The sequence below is a fragment of the Chelonoidis abingdonii genome, chromosome 3 (genome assembly GCF_003597395.2).
Source record: "Chelonoidis abingdonii isolate Lonesome George chromosome 3, CheloAbing_2.0, whole genome shotgun sequence".
Taxonomy (NCBI): Eukaryota; Metazoa; Chordata; order Testudines; family Testudinidae; genus Chelonoidis; species Chelonoidis abingdonii.
Window position 1 is genome coordinate 137168232 of NC_133771.1, and position 19212 is coordinate 137187443.

Below are 19212 nucleotides of genomic sequence, written 5' to 3' on the forward strand. Positions count from 1 at the left end.
GGAAGATATCATCTGACATCCCTGATGATTAAAGTCCAGAATTTATTCACAGAACAGATATGTCACAGGTACTTGCAGAGCCTTACCCGCAAGCTTCTATCCTGGTCTAGAGGGACCATCTCTAGACGTAGGTTAAGCCTTCATTCAGCCCACGGCTTCTCTACTTAGACTGTTAATAAGACTGCCAATAAGCACCAGTTCTGACAGTGGAGGTTGTGATTTAGACACACTGTTCGCTTGAAACTAGATTTAATCTACCAACTCATTTCACATAATTACCAAACAGCTGTCGGATGGTAATGACTTTAAGTTCATACTAGAATTGGACATATTCACACTTCCTAGAGTGGAAAGATTCCTTGTGTAATTACCAACCCCGAGCCATCCTGTACCCACAGGGAGAGATTACCACTTGGACAGAAATCATTACAAAAACATTAATTAATTTTGGAGAGTTGAGCGAGAAAATGGTTCCCGTTTTTTTCCTGGCACCTTTGTAGTAACCCAGGCCCAGGCACTAGCACCTGAAGCTGTGGTGCAGAAGTTCAGAATACTGTCCTGGGGGAAGAGAGAGCCAGAGAAAGGGCGGCTTGAGCTGGAGAGGGGGCTCAGAATCTCCCCAAATGGGCAGTTGGAAGGCGGTTAGAAAAAAAAGGAGGTGATAAGAGGCAGCATTGGGTAAAATGGATTTTGCTGAGGAAGCTGGGCCGTGAATGACTATGTACAAAGCACAGGGCATATGACTGGTGAGAGGGACCACTGGGACATTGATAGAGGGAATACAGTTTGGGTGCCTGGGGAATGAGTGTGGCCCTCTGGGTGAGGAGCTGTCATTTGTGGATGGAAAGGAGTCTTAGGATCAAGCCCTAAGAAAGGGCTGGAAAGAACTGTGGTTAAGGTTGCCAACTGTCTAATCGTACAAAAACATAAGAAAATAAGAATGGCCCTACTGGGTCAGACCAAAGATCCATCTAGCTCAATATTCTGTCTTTCAACAGTGCCCAGTGCCCCAGAGGGAATGAACAGAACAGGTAAATCATCCCCTGTTGCTCATTCCAAGCTTCTGGCAAACAGAGGCTAGGGCTGCCATTCTTGCCCATCCTGGCTAATAGCCATTGATGGACCTATCCTCCATGAATTTATTTAGTTCTTTTTTGAATCCCGTTATGGTCTTGGCCTTCACAACATCCTCTGGCAAGGAGTTCCACAGGTTGACTGTGTATTGTGTGAAGAAATACTTCCTTTTATTTGTTTTAAATCTGCTGCCTATTAATTTCATTTGGTGACCCCTAGTTTTTGTGTTTATGAAAAGTAGTAAATAACACTTCCTTATCTACTTTCTCTATACCAGTCATGATTTTACAGTCCTCAATCATATCTCCCCTTAGCTGTCTCTTTTCCAAGCTGAAAAATCCTAGTCTTATTAATCTCTCCTCATATGGAAGCTGTTCCATACTCCTAATCATTTTTGTTGCCCTTTCTGAACCTTTTCCAATTCCAATATATCTTTTTGAGATGGGGTGACCACTTTTGCAGATAGTACTCAAGGATTTGTATGGAGGCAGCATGATATTTTCTGTCCTATTTTTTATCCCCTTCTTAATTACTCCCAGCATTCTGTTCGCTTTTTTGACTGCCGCTGCACATTGAGTGGATAGTTTCAGAGAACTATCCACAATGACTCCAAGATCTTTCTTGTGTGGTAACAGCTAATTTAGACCCCATCATTTTATATGTATAGTTGCGATTATGCTTTCCACTGTGCATTACTTTGCATTAATCAACATTAAATTTCATCTGCCATTTTGTTGCCCAGTCACCTAGTTTTGAGAGATCCTTTTGTAGCTCTTCACAGTCTGCCTGGGTCTTAACTATCTTTAATAATTTTGTATCATCTGAAAATTTTGCCACCTCACTGTTTACCCCTTTTTCCAGATCATTTATGAATATGTTGAAGAGGACTGGTCCCAGAACAGACTCTTGGGGATCACCACTATTTACTGCTTTCCATTCTGAAAACTGACCATTTATTCATACCCTTTGTTTCGTATCTTTTAACCAGTTACCAATCCATGAGAGCACCTTCCCTTTTATCCTGTGGCAGCTTACTTTGCGTAAGAGCCTTTGATGACGAACCTTGTCAAAGGCTTTCTGAAAATCTAAGTACGCTATATCCACTGGATCCCCTTGATCCACATGCTTGTTGACCCTCTCAAAGAATTCTAATAGATTGGTGAGGCATGATTTTCCTTTACTAAAACCATATTGATTCTTCCTCAACAAATTATGTTCATCTATATGTCTAACTATATTGTTCTTTATTATAGTTTCAACCAGTTTGCCGGGTACTGAAGTGAGGCTTACAGACCTGTAATTGCCGGAATCACCTCTGGAGCCCTTTTTAAAAATTGGTGTCACATTAGCTATCCTCCAGTTGTCTGGTACAGAAGCTGATTTAAATGATAGGTTACAGACTATAGTTAGTAGTTCTGCAATTTCACTTTTGAGTTCCTTCAGAACTCTTGAGTGAATACCATCTGGTCCTGGTGACTTATTGCTGTTTAATTTATCAGTTTGTTCCAAAACCTCCTCTAATGACACCTCAATCTGGGACAGTTCCTCAGATCTGTCACCTAAGAAGAATGGCTCAGATTTGGGAATCTCCTTCACATCTTCAGCCATGAAGACTGATGCAAAGAATTCATTTAGTTTCTCCACAATGGCCTTATCATCCTTGAGTGCTCCTTTAGCACCTCGATCGTCCAGTGGCCCCACTGGTTGTTTCGCAGGCTTCCTGCTTCTGATGTACTTTAAAAAAAAATTGCTATTACTTTTTGAGTCTTTGGCTAACTGCTCCTCAAATTCTTTTTTGGCCTTCCTAATTGTATTTTTACGTTTCATTTGCCAGTGTTTATGCTCCTTTCTATTTTCCTCACTAGGATTTAACTTCCACTTTTTAAAGGATGACTTTTTGCCACTCACTGCTTCTTGTACTTCGTTGTTTAGCCACGGTGGCTCTTTTTTGGTTCTTTTACTGTTTTTTTTAATTTGGGGTATACATTTAAGTTGAGCCTTTATTATGGTGTCTTTTAAAAGTTTCCATGCAGCTTGCAGAGATTTCACTTTTGGCACTGTACCCTTTAATTTCTGTTTAACTAACCAGCTCATTTTGTGTAGTTTCCCTTTTGAAATTAAATGCTACAGTGTTGGGCTGTTGTGGTGTTTTTCGTGCCACAGGGATATTAAATTTAATTATATTATGGTCACTATTACCAAGCGGTTCAGCTGTATTCACCTCTTGCACTAGATCCTGTGCTCCACTTAGGACTAAATGAAGAATTGCCTCTCCTCTGGTGGGTTCCAGGATCAACTGCTCCAAGAAGCAGTCATTTAAGGTGTCAAGAAACTTCATCTTTGCATCCTGTCCTGAGGTGACATGTACCCAGTCAATATGGGGATAACTGAAATCCCCCATTATTATTGAGTTTTTTTATTTCAATAGCCTTTCTAATCTCCCCGAGCATTTCACAGTCACCATCACCATCCTGGTCAGGTGGTCGGTAATACATCCCTATCACTATATTCTTTTTCTTAGAGCATGGAATTTCTATCCATAGAGATTCTATGGTACAGTTCGATTAGTTTACAATTTTTACTTCATTTGAGTCTATGCTTTCTTTCACATATAGTGCCACTCTCCCACCAGCACGACCTGTTCTGTCCTTCCGATATATTTTGTACCCTGGTATTACTGTATCCCATTGATTATCCTCATTCCACCAAGTTTCTGTGATGCCCATTATATCAATATCCTAATTTAATACAAGGCATTCTAGTTCACCCATTTTATTATTTAGACTTTTAGCATTGGTATATAAGCACTTTAAAACTTGTCTCCTTTTAGCTGTCTGACATTACATGATGTAATTGAATGGGACTCTTTTTTTATTTGATTGTTTCTGATCAGACCCTGCCTGTACTTTATCATTTTCCATCCTCTCGGCCTCACTAGGATACAGAGATTCTCTATTATTAGATCCTCCCATAAGGGATGTCTGAACCACGTGCTCCTCTGCATCCAAACACCTTGCTCTGCACCCTTACCCACTCTTTCCCCAAGGCCCCATCCACTCCATCCCCCTCCCTCCAACATTCGCTCTCCCCTACCCTCACTATTTGCATCAGGCTGAGGCAGGAGATTGGGGTGCAAGAGGAGTTGCGGGATGGGGCTGAGGGATTTGGAGCGTGAGAAAGGGATCTGAGCTGAGCCTGGGGTAGGGGGTTGGGGTGCAGAAGGGGTTGCAGGGCGCAGGCTCTGGCAGGGAGTTTGGGTGCAGAAAGTGGCTCAGGGCTGGGGCAGAGGGTTGGGGTGCAGGAAATGATTTGGGGTGCAGGCTCCGGCCCGGTGATTCTTACCTGTGGGGCTCCTGGAAGTGACCGGCAGGTCCGGCTCCTAGGCTCAGGGGTGGCCAGGCAGCTCTGTGTGTTGCCTATGCCTTCAGGCACCACCCCAGCTCCCGTTGACCATGGTTCCCAGCCAATGGAAGCTGTGGAGTTGACACTCGGGGAGGGGGCAGTGTGCAGAGCCGCCTGGCCACCCGTGCACCTAGGAGCCAGAGGGATGTGCCAATCACTTCTGGGAGCCATGCAGAGCCAGGGCAGCTAGGGGAGCCTGCCTTAGCCCAACTGCGCCACCGACCGGACTTTTAGCAACCTATTAAAATCAACTGGATTGGTTTCAATAGTTAGTACATCGATTTAGATTTGGGGAGAGTTGGCAACCCTAGGTGTGATCATCACAGAATTGAAGCAAAGGAGCTTCATAAACTGAAGAGAAGTGAAGGTGGGACAACTAGGGTGAAGCAGGACTTTGCAACCAGGGAGAGGAGGAGTTTATTACCTCTTGGGGTGACACAGCATGTTGTTGAAAAATATCTTTTATTGTAGTAACTTGGAGTTTATTATTTTCCTAAGTGAGTATTGGATGTTAATATAATATAAATAATGTTTCTGACAAATTTCTGGTTTTTTCCTGAATACATTTTAAAATGTAAGGTTATCTCCATTGTGTTCGTTTACCTCTGCTGCTCCTCACAGTAGGTAAAGCCTAGCTGAGGCCTGAGTCACTGCACATGTTCCCACCTGTTATAGTTCTTCACTATTGCAAGAAAATTATTAGATAAATTAGATGGAATGCAGAGAATAAAATAAAGTGGACTATCTGGAGACTGGGAGAAATTAAATTATGTACAGCAGTGACTAGAAATATATGCATTTACAATTTCATGGGAAGATTTAGAAAGGGGTTCTATATTAAAAGGAACAGCTTGAAGGATAGTTTTATTGGCTAAAAGAGTAGCTGGCCCAATTATGATTAACAGATGCTTTTAGCTGAAATAAAGGGATATATGTAATAAATAAATGGAATGAGTTCTAAGCATTATAGTTAATTTTATATAGTTAAAAGAAGCTTCCTGGATGCATCTGGTGATAGTCTTACAATAGCTGGGTGCAATGTATAATTAATTTCCCAAGAGATAATCCGTGTGTGTATGTAAAAGACAGCAGTGGTATTTTTGTCTGGTTATATGTACATTGTATTGCATCACTGAGGAAGGCAGTGAATCAAGGAGGCTGGGAAAGGCAAGCAAGCCTTCACCTGAAATTTCAGTTCAACTCCAGTTTCCTCAAAGATGGCCAGTGCCTATTTGCCTAATGTTGTACACTAGGTTCCATCCACTGCTATAGTTTCCCAAATGACAGTGTGAGTGGGGAGGCAGGCCCTTCCTAGTGGTTAGAGTCTATAAGGTTGGCCCCGCCTAGCGGTAAGAGTCTATGGTGGCAGCCCTGCCAAGCCATAGCAGGTAGGAGTAACCAGGCCCTCACTCCACTGGCGTCCAACCTAGGTGCTGTCCTGGGCACTGTAAGGAAGTTGCCTGCTATCCGTGGCCCAACTAACACCTTCCCTTGGGTCTCTTCCTATCGCTTTTTCTCTCCTTGGGCACGTCATGGCTTGTGGTTGTCCCTTGCAATGCAGCCAAGGGCCTCTGAAAGCTGGAGAGTCCCAGCTTCATGCAGCAGTCCTCCTCCTACAGATACTCTCCTGGCATAACCCCTCCATAACAGTGAGTGCAGGACTGTCTCTCTCCACCTGCCACTCTGCTGTGCTGAAGAGACTCCCTGAGTTGTTCTGCACCTCCCCCTCCAGTGTGGGATTTATTTACCCCATTATAGCCATGTTAGGCAACTGCTTGATGATTGTCTTTAAAGCCAAGGGTGTTGACTGCCACACTGATATGAACCTTTACAAGAATATTTTGTTTTGTTTTTTTATTTTTTCCTTTGGAACTCTAAAATCTGATAAGTAGAGCTTGGAAAATGTGAGAGTGGTAAATTACTTATGATCTGCAAAATTTTTCAGAAGTGGTAATGTACATTAAATATAAAGTATTGTTTGTTTTCATATCAGTTTTCTCCTCCCTCCATCCCCCATACTAGCTATCGTCCTGTGCTTTGGCTTTTCACAGTCCCTCTGGCAGATCTAGTTATATTTTTAAACCTGGAAGTTGTGACCCAGCGACTTGTTGCCAAATGGCAAAAGGCACAGGAGGTGCATATGGTTTAACAGGAATACTGTGGGTTGGATATATGCATAATAGTTCACCAAAGGGTAACGTGAGGTCTCTGCTGAGAGCCGGTGGCTCACTGGTCGTCATAATCCTTGCAAAATGTACTTTTAATATGTAAGGAATTATGAATCTACACTAAAAATTATGATCTTAAGGTCTTGGAGTTTAGGCAGGTCACCAAGAGGTGACATACTTCAGAAATGTTCCTTTCAGGCAGGAGATAAGAGAGAGCTATTTTCCTGTTTGGTCGTTTGAGTATTATTTATGGTATGTCTATGCATACTGAACCCTTCAGGCTAAATAAGAGATTGCAAAATCTACAAGGTGAAATGAACAGTAGGAGGTGTCCTTTTTATGAAAAAAGACAAAGGACTGTTCTGGTATATCTAGTGGGGACAAAGAAACACACTGAATCCTTCATGTAGAAGGCAAACTGACAGCATGTTAGCCTCATGAAAGGAGGGTCACAGCCTAGCCTGGGTATAAAACACTGAAAGGAGTTTGGGTGAACCAAACTCTACAAGACACAAGAGTGTTAATTAAATCTGGTATCTAGAAGGTGTGTTATGATTTTATTTTATATGTTGCCATTTATTTCAAATACTTCTTGCTATCATTTGAATCTCTGTGATTTGTTAAATAAACTTATACTTGATTTCACTGTAAACATATCTAAGTGCTACGTGTTAAGTGGAGAGGTGATTTGAGGTGAAACTGGGAAGCTGGAGGCCACTGTTTCTTTGGAAAAAGTGAATCTGTGAATACTGCAAGTGCCTAATGTACCATTGGCTGGGCACTCCAGAGAGATGCTCAGAGAGCTCAAGAGTGGAACTGTGCCTATTGCTAACTTGTAGAGAGACAGTGGAGCCTGTGAGGCCTAGAGGGGAGTGCCTGTGTTGCCCGTGGCCAATGAAGTAGGGGAGCTGACTCCTGGCAGGCACAGACAAGGCTTCCTCAAGCTAAGGGCAGGTGGTAGCGTGGTGCCTCGCAACCTTGAGAGCTTCTGGGAGGTGTCACAGAAGTCTTTCAGCGCTACATACCGATGCAGTAGCAACTACTGAATATGAAACTAACTACAATGTCTTGAACTACTGTAGGCTCTCTCCATTGCCCACGCATAGTAGTATAGCAGAATTTGATGTTTCAGTTAAGAAGGGGTATGGGAAGTTATTTTTGATAAACAAATTACCTGTACATTTTGTGTTACTGACTGTTAAATCCCAAACCTCTGTTTACCTGAAGTCCAGTGGTTACCAGACATTATTATTGAAAATAGGCCATTGGTGCAAAGTTCATAATCTTGGCCTTCTGCTTAACCACTTATGATATCTACTACTGAAACATTCTCTTTGTTAATTCTCTCATGTGGATAGCTAATAATACAATACTGTTTTCTTGTTTTTATATTGGAATGTGTTGCAAAGCCAATGAATTCTGATACATGTCTTTATAAAAGTATCACACATCAGTTTTTATTAAGTTTTTTTTACCTTATGGTAGAATGTTATGTCATGTCTGGAAACCAAGAACATTTGAAGTCCTGTTTAAATTGCCTTTATATTTTTTTGTGAATGAATTATATATCATGGTTGTCTACCTTAATTTAGGTTTGTGCAAGTCAGAAACTATGCAGTACTTTGAGGAGAAAAGTGAGTGATATTGAGACCCAGCTACCAGCTTTACTTGAAGCCAAAATGCTTGCTGTATCAGGTAAGGTTTATGTGATAAGAGATATGATGGTAATGACTTTCAGTTCATACTAGCGTTGGACATATTCACACTGATTTCCTAGAAAGGAAAGATTCCTTGTGTAATTCCTTAGAAAATGTTTAGTGAGGGGGATATGTAATAGTCATACTAAGAATGTGGTATCTTCACCATAGTCCAAATGTATAAATGTGATCAGTAGATTTCCTGACTTTTACATGTTAAAAGTACCTACCACTCTTCAGTATCAGAAGAGTCATAAAAATAACAAAACGTGTAATAATTACATCTATGGGTTTTAAATGACACTGTGAAATGGAATATAATAATTGGTAGCTTCTGCTATTTAGATCATTTAACAACTAATGTTGGCAGCAAAAGAGCAATTTGATCCTTGGAAGCACTCGTGCGTATTATGTAAAACACTGAAATGTGACTACAGAGCCTGATTCATGACAGGGTTACATGCCACTTATTTGGGATTACTGCACCATTTACTAAGGAAAAAAGACTAAGCATAATTTAGTTTCTAAGTTAAAGAGCTGGCTTTTGTAGTTCAGCAAGTCTTTCCCACACATGTAAGTAGATACCTCTCCATTAGGCACCTGCTACAGAGGATAAGCCAAAGTAGAGGAGGTGTGAATTCAGGCAAAAAATGTATTCAGTCTTGCACTAAATTAAAGAAAGAGATCAGTTTGTATTTTATATGTGCCAAAAGGACACACGTGACCTGTGCTGTGGCTATTTGGTCTCTTAATTAGAAGCTATAGTAATATTTACAGAAGCATATATAATTTTAGAATAAAGTATCATGAGGCATCACATGTACTGTTTTCTATAGCTGCATAATGTAAAACTTGAATGCAGACTTCATGATCAAACAAAATCCAAATGGAAATAATTAGGGCCCTGATCCCTGCAAGATGCCAATCATTCTCAATTTCCATAGTCTTCCCCTTATGTTTTGCTTGGGTAAGGATTGTAAGGTCAGACCTGTAATGGATTTTCTTGTGCATATATTAAACATGGATCTGTGTGTTTTTTTGGACCCACACACCAGATTCGCCAATATTCTCCAGCTGCTTTGTGCAAAGTAGCCAGAAACCAGATTTACAGTTCTTTGTGTTTAGAATGAAGAAACCATAAAGAACTGGTACGTTAGATTTTGACAGTTTTAGAAAATAAAATGTGTTCATCAAGTGAAATCTTCCATAGCAAAGCATTTTGTACTAGTTTTTAAAAGAGGTTGCTTAGGGTTCAGCAAGGGATGCAAGAGACAATTTAATACCTCTGTAAACTGTCTTCTCAGTGCCATGAATATGTTGTTGCATGCCTTTTTAGGAGTGACAGCACTGTTTCTCAGCAAATTACCATTTTTTCACTCTGGCCCTCTGAAAAGCTCTTTTAGTTCAAGAGTATTTCAAGGATTTTATAAAGTGTTCCTTCATTTCCCCCTTCCCACATGTCTATATTTTGCTTTCTTATGCTGGCAGGAATGATAACTGTTAACTTCTGACAAAACAGGAGCAAATTATTCTGAAGTTTGATATTCGACAGAATAATCTGTTTGGGTACAATCTTGCAATCTTTACTGAGACAAAACTCCCATTTACTTCAGTGAGTAAGTATTATGGGCTTCAGTTCTGTAAATTCGTGCTGTTCTCTTCCATGGGCTCTTTTGTGTTTCTGCACTGGCAGTGTTTGCTTGATATGTGTGATTCATGTGACTTGACTTCTTTGTTTCTGGTGGAGTTTTGAAGATTTAATAATTTTTTTTCAAAGGTGTAATAAAACTTCGTAAAAGAGGAGAAACCTGACTGCTGTTGTAAATGTCCAGTCATGAGGCATCTGACTAGAGATTTTTCTTGACGCAGTTGTGCTCTAGGGAAAAGAATGAAGAACAGAGGTAGAAAGTGAAAGGCCTTTGATACTGTCAGTCTGAGGAGTATCTTTATATTGCAGTTTAGGAGGAGTTTTATTTTCTGAATACGAGCCAGTTCGTGCAAAGTGCTGAGCTTAGTGTAAACCACAAATTCCACTGAATTCAGTGGGAGATGCTATGTACCCTCAGCCTCTGCTGAAGTCAGTAGAAGAAGTTGAGGGCACTCAGCACAGCATCTTTGCAAGATTATGCCCTATGTGATGTGTTGCTACAGTTTGCTTTCGTTTTTACCAGGGAGTAACAGGGATCTGTGAGCAACAGAGTGAGACAATTTAAAGTAGAGAGGAAACAACATTATTTTAATTTTTGAATTAAGTGTGGATGTGATTTGATGACTTGGATGCTGTGGTTCTTCTGCTGATTTATAGCTAAAGTTTGATATGGCTGTTGATAAAACCTGCATACTAGTTGAAGAGAAGAAAACTAAGTATCCTTCTTACTGTACACTCTTTAAGATATGACAGGAAAGAGGTGGACACATCTGTAATGGTGGATATTGACCTGGATAGTTTATTTACCACTCTTCTTTTCTCTTCTTTCAGATTTGTTAGCTTTGCTCTTTCATGTGTGTGTGCTTGTAACCTGTAGCCATGCAGCCAATGGGATTCCCAGTGGAGTCAGCTGGACTCCATGGTTCCCATTTATTCTCTGTTTACTTTCCCATACTCCACACACACACCGTTTGGTGCTGAATCACAACAATGTCCCACTAGCTAAAGATGGGTGGTTTTGCTCTTTATGGAATCCATAAATACCACTCTGAGTGTGAGGCAATGTGATTATTTGGAAGTACTGCAGTGTGTTCTTTTCCTTAGAAAATGAACACCATGCCTCTTTAGAGTACTCTCAGCCTTTGCTGGCCTGCGCAATGAGAGACCAGACTCCTTACAGGGCAACATAATAACCTGCTATTAAGTTGTCTAGAAAGTTTGTATGTATTGAACTTTTTTCTCATCTGTAAATAAACTTCGCTTTTATTTCCCTTTAAGTTTTTAGTTTCTTCGTTGATGCATGCACTTGGTGGAATCGTAAATAAAAGTTACTAGAAATAAATAATTAAGGATTTCATATAGGATGATGCCACGCTATTTGAAACATGTATGGCTGTAAAATATTCCTTGTGGGTCTTTTACGTGTAACTCCAAAAAGCATTCAGTTTTTGTTACATTGCAAGGAGAAATATTTTGCTTCCAGCAATAGGTACACTATGGTAAAGTGCAGCAGTACTAGTTTAGTATTGCAGGATATGCATCATTACAGTCCTTCAAGAATGTAGCGTTACCAGAAAAAATTGAGAGACTAGGCTATGTGCAAATATTCCCAAATGAAATAATGCAGGAGAATGGTCGGTAGTAGTTGTCGCTGTCCCAGCTGGGCGTTGCCATCTGAGTCACGGCACCAAAACTGTGTAAGAAAACACAATCCTCACTCTGAGTTTAAAGCAACAAGCCAGAGGCAGCTTTATTATGAGTAATTGCAATTGATCTGGAGAGTACACATGGGCAGGGATTTCCCTACCTAGGCAGGTCTCCTCCAGATAAACAATTAGGGCAAGCATTTATACCTTTTGTTACATACAATAATCAACAGCTGCATTTTGTTTATACATATTCCTTCCTGATATCTTTCTTTTCTTAGCAATTTTCTGTTACAGTCTGCGTTTCATTCTTATTTAACATAAGGTCAAAACAACCTCTCTGTTTTTTTCCCACTCGCCCAGGCCCTGCATTAAAGTCTCGCATTATTAAATAGAAGAGTTAACCTGACTCTTACTTTTCCTGAAACACTAAGATGTCTGCACTTTTCCCAGTTTCCATAGAGCCTTGGCATCATTCATCATCTTCAGTGCCAAGGAAGGAGCAGAAGTCTGAGAGAGGACATTCCCTGACCCTGAGGTTGACGGGGGATGGAGACATTTGCAGAGTACTCTGTGACTCCAGCAACCCATGCGGTGTCATTGACTCCAGCCCTAGTGTGGGTGCTGTTGAGCCTGGCACCAGAGGGTCACCGTGGTACCAGCACTTTGGTGGTACCCTCAATGCTGGAGGCATTTGTCACAGTGAGAAACCTATTCTCAATGTTGATACTCATATATCTGGCTAAAAGCCAATGATGTTGGTGGTACTGAGGTCCTTGTTACCATCTAAAGGGAAATGGGCAGTGATGACCCAGCCCTGATTTCCTCATCCTCTGCATCAATCTTTAACACTAGTGGGCACTACTCCTTCCTGGTTTCCAAACAGAGACTCACTGGAGTCAGTCATATGCCTTGAGCAGGAGCCGGCACCGGCATTCGAGTTGGCACTACCCTGCAATGGACCCGTGTCAAAGTATCTCATCAACTGCGTGGCCCCTGGACAGTGGCAGATACCGGTACAGTGACCCTTCTGGAGCCCCTGGCTTTTCCCTGGATGCAAGGCCTCCAGTCCAGACATTCCTACTTGGTGGTCTCCAAGGCAAGAGCACTACCACCACTCTGATCAGAGCCTGATCAAGGCTTTGGTACTGAGGCTGGCACTGCTTACCAGGAGCCAGCACCGTGAGACTCAATGGATATCCTTTGTTACAGACGCATCAGCAATGGGCTGGGGTGCTCACTTGGGCTCCCTTAGAAGTCAGGGTCTTTGCTGTCCAGAAGAATTTTCTCTACACATCAATGCCAAGGAGCTCAGAACAGTCCACTAGGCTTCCCAGGCATTCCAACTCCATGTGGCAGGCAAAAATGTGTCAGTTCTCACAGACAACACAATGGCAATGTTTTATATCTCAGTTCACCTCAAGGCTTCCTAACTACCAGGAACATAGAACGAACTAGTGGATCACCTCAGCAGATCCTTCTCCGACCACCCTGAGTGGTCCCTTTGCCTAGATGTCGTAAAAGACATTTTCGAGAGGTGGGGAACACCCCACATAGATTTGTTTCCGACGAAGCGCAACACAGTCCCAGATCTCTTGCAGATGGTTTCCTCCTTTCTTGGATGAGACATCTCTTGGTTTCCTCCTATTCCATTCATACACAAGATCCTGCTGAGGATCAAGTGAGACCAAGCATGAGTCATCCTGATGGCCCCAGCCTACCCCAATGCTCCCCCGCTCCCTGCATTGGTTTGCCACTCTCCTGGATCTCTCTGTGGAGACACAAATCCTTCTGGATCTGTATTGGGACCTACTTTCCGATGAGCATGGCTGCCTGCATCACTGAACCTCGTGTCCATCCATATGACAGTCTGGAAGCTCCATGGCTGAACCCTGCAAAACTAGCATGCTCGGAGTAGGTCTGCAAAGTCCTCCTAGGAAGCCATCCACTAGAGCTACTTACCTGTCAAAATGGAAATGGTTCTCTGTCTGGGCTTCCCAGAAGGGTGTCTCACCTATGCAATTGTCACAAACTTTCATTCTGGAATACTTACTACACTTAAAACAAGGTCTAACCATGGCTTTTTGTTAGAGTCCACCTGGGTGCAATCTCAGCTTTCACCCCATGACATTTCTAATGGTTTTCTTAAGGACTTTGAGAGGTTGTACCCCCATGTGCGACACCCAATAGCCCCTCCACCTCCCGGGACCTCAACCTGGTTTTATCAAAACTGACAGGACCCCCCCCCCCCCCCCCCCCGTTTGAACTGTTGACAAATTGCTCCCTGCTGTACCTGTCCTTGAAGTTGACCTTCTTAGTGGTCATCACTTTGGCCAGAAGAGTCTGAGATCCGTACCTTCATGTCAGAGCCACCTTACACTGTATTCTTCAAGGACAAAGTCCAATTGCGTCTTCATGCATCTTTCCTTCCAAAGATGGTTTCTCGGTTCCAGAGCAATCAGGCTATCTTCCTACCAGTTTTCTATCCGAAACCACACACAAACAGGGAAGAGCAGAGACTCCACTTGCCACAAGTTAGGTATGCTCTGATTTTCTACATAGAAAGGACCAAGCTGTTTCGGAAAACTACACAACCATTTGTAGCCATTGCAGACAGGATGAAAGGTCTTTCTGTCTCAGCCCAGAGAATTTCATTGTGGATCACGTCATGTATCCTCACATGTTATGACCTGGAAGGGGTTCCTGCCCCTCATGTTCTGACAGCTCATTCTACAAGAGCACAAGCGTTTTTAGTGCAAATGCCTATCCACAACATTTGTAGAACAGCAACTTGGTCATCAGTACACACATTTACTCGTCATTGTGCCATCACTCAGCAGGTTAGAGATGATATTGGATTTGGCAGAACGGTACTAGAGTCAGCATGTCAACTAAACTCTGAGCCCTCCATTTGTACAACTGCTTGAGAGTCACCTACATTGGAATGGACATGTGCAATCGCTCAAAAAAGAAAAACTGTTACTAACTTTTCTGTAACTGTTGTTCTTTGAGATGTTGCACACGTCCATTCCAAGACCTGCCCTCTTATCCCTCTTCAGAACTGGCTGAAAAGAAGGAACTGAAGGGCCATGGGGTTGGTGGGGGCCCCTTATATCAGCACTATGAATGCATGGCACCAGAGGGCGCCAGAGCCAACCCACTGGATATCACTGATGCAAAAATTTCTGGCAACTGAGCTCAGGTGTGCACACAGCTACATTGGAATGGACATATGCAACGCATCTCAAAGAGCAACAGTTAAGGAAAGATTAACCGTTTTTCCCTTGCCTGTCTTCCACTGTAATTTTGGAGAAATAGAATTGTCTTCACAAAACATTTTTACTATGAAATTAGCATTTTCTGACCGAAAAGTTCCCTGTCAAGGAATTTTTGGCCAGCTCTGTTCAGAATGGACATTCATTCTAAACTAATGGATATAGAAAAAAGATACAATTGAGATCAGAGTTGGGAAGGATGCATATGTACTAGTGAATCTGCAGGCCAAAGTCAAGCAGTTAAGAGATAAATATGGGGTAAAGTTTTAAAAAGTGACTTAGTCCCAAGTCATATAGACACTTTTGAAAATTTAACCCATGTTCTCTACAGTTGGTGATCTGGAGAACTGTGAAAGAAGGAATAATGTGAAAATAAGAGAGGCAATCTTATGTTATTAGTTAAGAATGAGGACATTTTAAATTTTAGTGCAATGGAGGAATTAACAACTGATAGGGCTCTGTCTTCTCTCTTCGAGCATAAAAAATTGTTGCAGGGATGTAATTGTACAGTTATGCTACTGTCAACAAAAAGACCTCTTGATAGAAAAGGTCAAGATTTATCAGCTAATATACTGAGGTTGTGCAAAAAATTAAAGTCAACTGAAGAACTGCAGGTGGCAGGAAGAAGGAGGGGGAAATACCTAAGATACAGATGCAGTTTCTGATTCAAAGTTCTCTTGTCCTACAAGAATACAACCATTATGAAAAAGAGAAGTAACTTATTCAATTTTTCTGGATACTTGTAAAAAAAAAAAAATACTGAGTTGCTAGGGAAGGACATTGAGGATGAGCAAGAGAAAAAGAAAATAATTCCCAAATAAATGCAAGGATCTTACTTGAGATAATAATCAAGATAAGGCTAAATAGGGTTGACTATAATCAGAAATGACATTTAAAGCAGGAATCATATGTACATTAATGATCCATTAAAGGGACCCTAAGACGCATAAAGAGATGCAGAATATTCAGTTATTTTACTGAACATATATTTAGAAACTAATGATTAGATGATGTATGGGAAAGTTCCTTTGAGGGTATATGCTGTGTTAATTGGTTTGGTGCACATGATGTTGAGGGACAGCTATCTCAGATTTTAAATCAGATAGACCCTCTGGTGTAGAGTGGCATCCTCTCTAATAAAACTGTTCAAAAAGTGCTAATAAACCCATTGGCAGACGTTTTTAATACCGCATTGATAGAGAAGAAGCTTACGGCATCAATAAAAGAAGCACTTCTACTAATCCTCCCTAAGTCAGTAAATGTCCAGCTGGCATCCTACTAACTCATATCTCTCAATTTCCCAAGGCCCAAATGTGGATCATGACATGCAACAGACCCCAAATGGGGGGACGGTGAGGGACAGGACTCCGTGGACCCCCCTCCCCAGGTCCCTCTATCTGTTGCTTACCCTCTCTTTTCCCCCAATTGGCGGCCCTTGGGGGAGCTTTCTGAGGGCAACCACCCACAGGCAGAGAGTTGGCTCCTCCTCTTCCCTTCCCCTTACAAGAGGCGGATTTAGCTGGAAAGAGAGCCAGTCTACCAGCAGCCCCTAGACATTCAGCTCTAAGGACTCAGTCCCTTCCCCTTGTAAGAGAGGAGGATCTAGCTGGAAAGAGGACCAGTCTCTCAGGCAGTCTGTAGATACTCAGTTTTAAGGGCTTAGTCTCCTTTGCAGGGTTTACCTTCTATGCCTGTTCCTGAGGCGTACTGCTTTACTGTCAGTCAGGGCGGCATAAGGAACGATGCATCTTGTGGCTGTCTCCTCCTCAGCTGGACTACCTCTATTACCAGCAGCCTCAGGGTGGAGCAGCTTTCTTCCTTTTCACCGTCCTTCCTAGGTAAATTTCCCCCTTAAACTCCTCCTTCTCCAGGCTAAACAAGCCTTGCAGATACGTTAGTGTAGAATAGACCCACATAAGCTTGTTAGCCTCCGCCATACCAGTGTGAGGGCATATCCTTTCACAGTGACACAGTTTTATTCACAGAGGAGACTTAAAAGATAATGGGGCTTTAAGATAAACAACTATACAATCTGTTAAATGATTATTTATTTTTGATGTAAATCATTTTCAGCAGTAAAATAAGGGCATGCCAAATGTGTGGATATTAATAATTGAGGGACTAAAGTGAGTGACATCCCTCAAAAAAGACACAATTGAGGGGTATGAACTGACCTGTACAAAAAAATATTGGCCAAGGTTTAGGCTAGTGGTTTAAACAAAATATCATCCAGTTATATATACAAAGAAGTGGACTGTTAGATGGCTGTTGAGGGATTATTTTATCTGACTAATCAAATAAATGATTCTGTATTTTACCATTAGAGGCTAAGAAAGCATTTAATCTGGTAGAGTGGAATTATTTTAGAGCAGTTCAGAACAATATGGAATTGTGGATAACATTCTTAGATGGACAGAAACTTTTATATCTGTAACCTGCTGTGAAGATGAAGAACAGTGGATATAATCAGAAGTTTTCATTCAGTCTGGAACCACCAAGCAGGGATGTTGTGTGTTACCTGTGCTTTTTACCTTGACAATGGGATCACTCGCTGAAAGAATCCACTGCAACAACATTGTTAAAGGATACCTAGCACAAAATTTCCTTATATGTTGATGATAATACTTTGTTCTTAGCCAACCCCATAATTACCTTTAGGGAACAGTCAAAAATGTAAATAGTTTTGGAACAACATCGAAGTAGAAAGTTAATCAAATGAAGTCAGACATACTGGCCCAAAGGTTCAGTTAGATACTGGTACCTTGGAATACAGTTATCAAATAATATATATTAGTCATATGAATTTAAATATAAAATATTTACAAGTAGGAGAATTGGAAAGGCAATACTATTTCATGGATGCAAGGTAGTTCAAAGAAAATGACCATTTTACCTACACTCACCTTTGTATTCCAGACACATCAATTTACAGTACTGGGCAAAATGCTCCCCAAAGTGCAAAAATAAAACCCCAGAATAAATGCAATCCCAAACAGGGAAGTCTACTTGTGCTGCCAGTTAAACTTGGTTTAATCTTAACGTAGACAAGCACTGGAACCATTTCAGAACAGAAGGAATATTGTTTAGTATTAAACAGTAATAACTTAGCCTGCATTTCAGTACCCAATAAGTAACAGCCATTCTACTGGGGTATAATATCATGCAAACTGAGTAGTTTCCCCTCTTTATTATATCTTAATCTAGAATTTAGTCAGAAAAAATGTTAGAGAATCTTCAGCTTTATGAAAGTATGTAATAAATACAATAGGTCAATTATATCATGAAGACACTAAAGAGTTTCCAAAAATTAGAAACCACTTTGGATGTTCATGTCTCCCTTCTACCAATATTTACAGCTCAGATCTTTAAAATCAATGGAGCTGCAGCAGTTTACACCACCTGAGGCTCTTGCCCAATAATTTTCATAACACATAATAAATAGGATGTTAGTAGATAATGGTTTTGGAATCAGTAGCTCTATTGGGACTGCAGTTAATAAGCGTACCTACCATCTCACAGATAGATATGTAAAGTAATGGAGAGTCAAAGAAAGAAGAATGCTAGCTTCTTTGGGTTGGGTTGGGATGGGGGTTGGGGAATATGCTGATAGAGATACAGCCACTGAGAAAAAATTATCCATGCAGTCATTTTGGTCAGTGTCTTTTATATGTACCATTGTAAAAGAAAACTATTTTGAGATATTGTATCAAAGCTTTAAAAAGTTTAAAAATTGCTTATTCCAGCAAAACTTTAAACTTTGTAAAATAGCCTGTGATCAGTGCAGGAAGGGATGTGGAAATATAGGAAGGTTTATTCTTATCTGACCTACCATGTCTTATCTGGTAGGATGGCTCAGAGGCACAAGAATTATTGGGGAAAGATTACAGATCGAATCAAATTAATGCTCAGAAATAGCAAGGAAATATAAATTAGCGAAGGTTAACTTTGGTAACCCTTTGTAATGCAGAATATTGCACTGATCCATATAAGTAAAAAATACTGTAGCAATATTTATTTTAAGTTCATTTTCACTATTTTGAATATTTTAGATTAATGTGTGATGAATGGTATAATTCTGATTTTTGCGTAGTAAGAAAATAAGGGGCAGAGTGGAAGATCTGAAGTAAACCACCATTTTAGGTAATGTTTTGTCAATTTACTAGCTGTGCAGATGAGAGAGATTACATGTATGTTATAGTCTCTAGGTATTGTAACTGTGTGAACACAATTTTCTTCTTGAAAATAATAGTAACGAAATCTGACAAATGCTTACACACAGCTGAGATGTGTGTTTGAGAGAGA

General features: G+C 41.0%; 1 protein-coding gene across 1 annotated transcript in view; it reads left to right on the top strand.

Annotated features, from left to right (window-relative positions):
* DISC1 (DISC1 scaffold protein) overlaps nucleotides 1–19212 on the top strand; it is a 399613-nt gene that overhangs the window by 174753 nt on the left and 205648 nt on the right. The window contains 1 exon segment of the mRNA XM_075064148.1: nucleotides 8237–8339. Within this exon segment, the coding sequence (XP_074920249.1) occupies nucleotides 8237–8339 (103 nt within the window).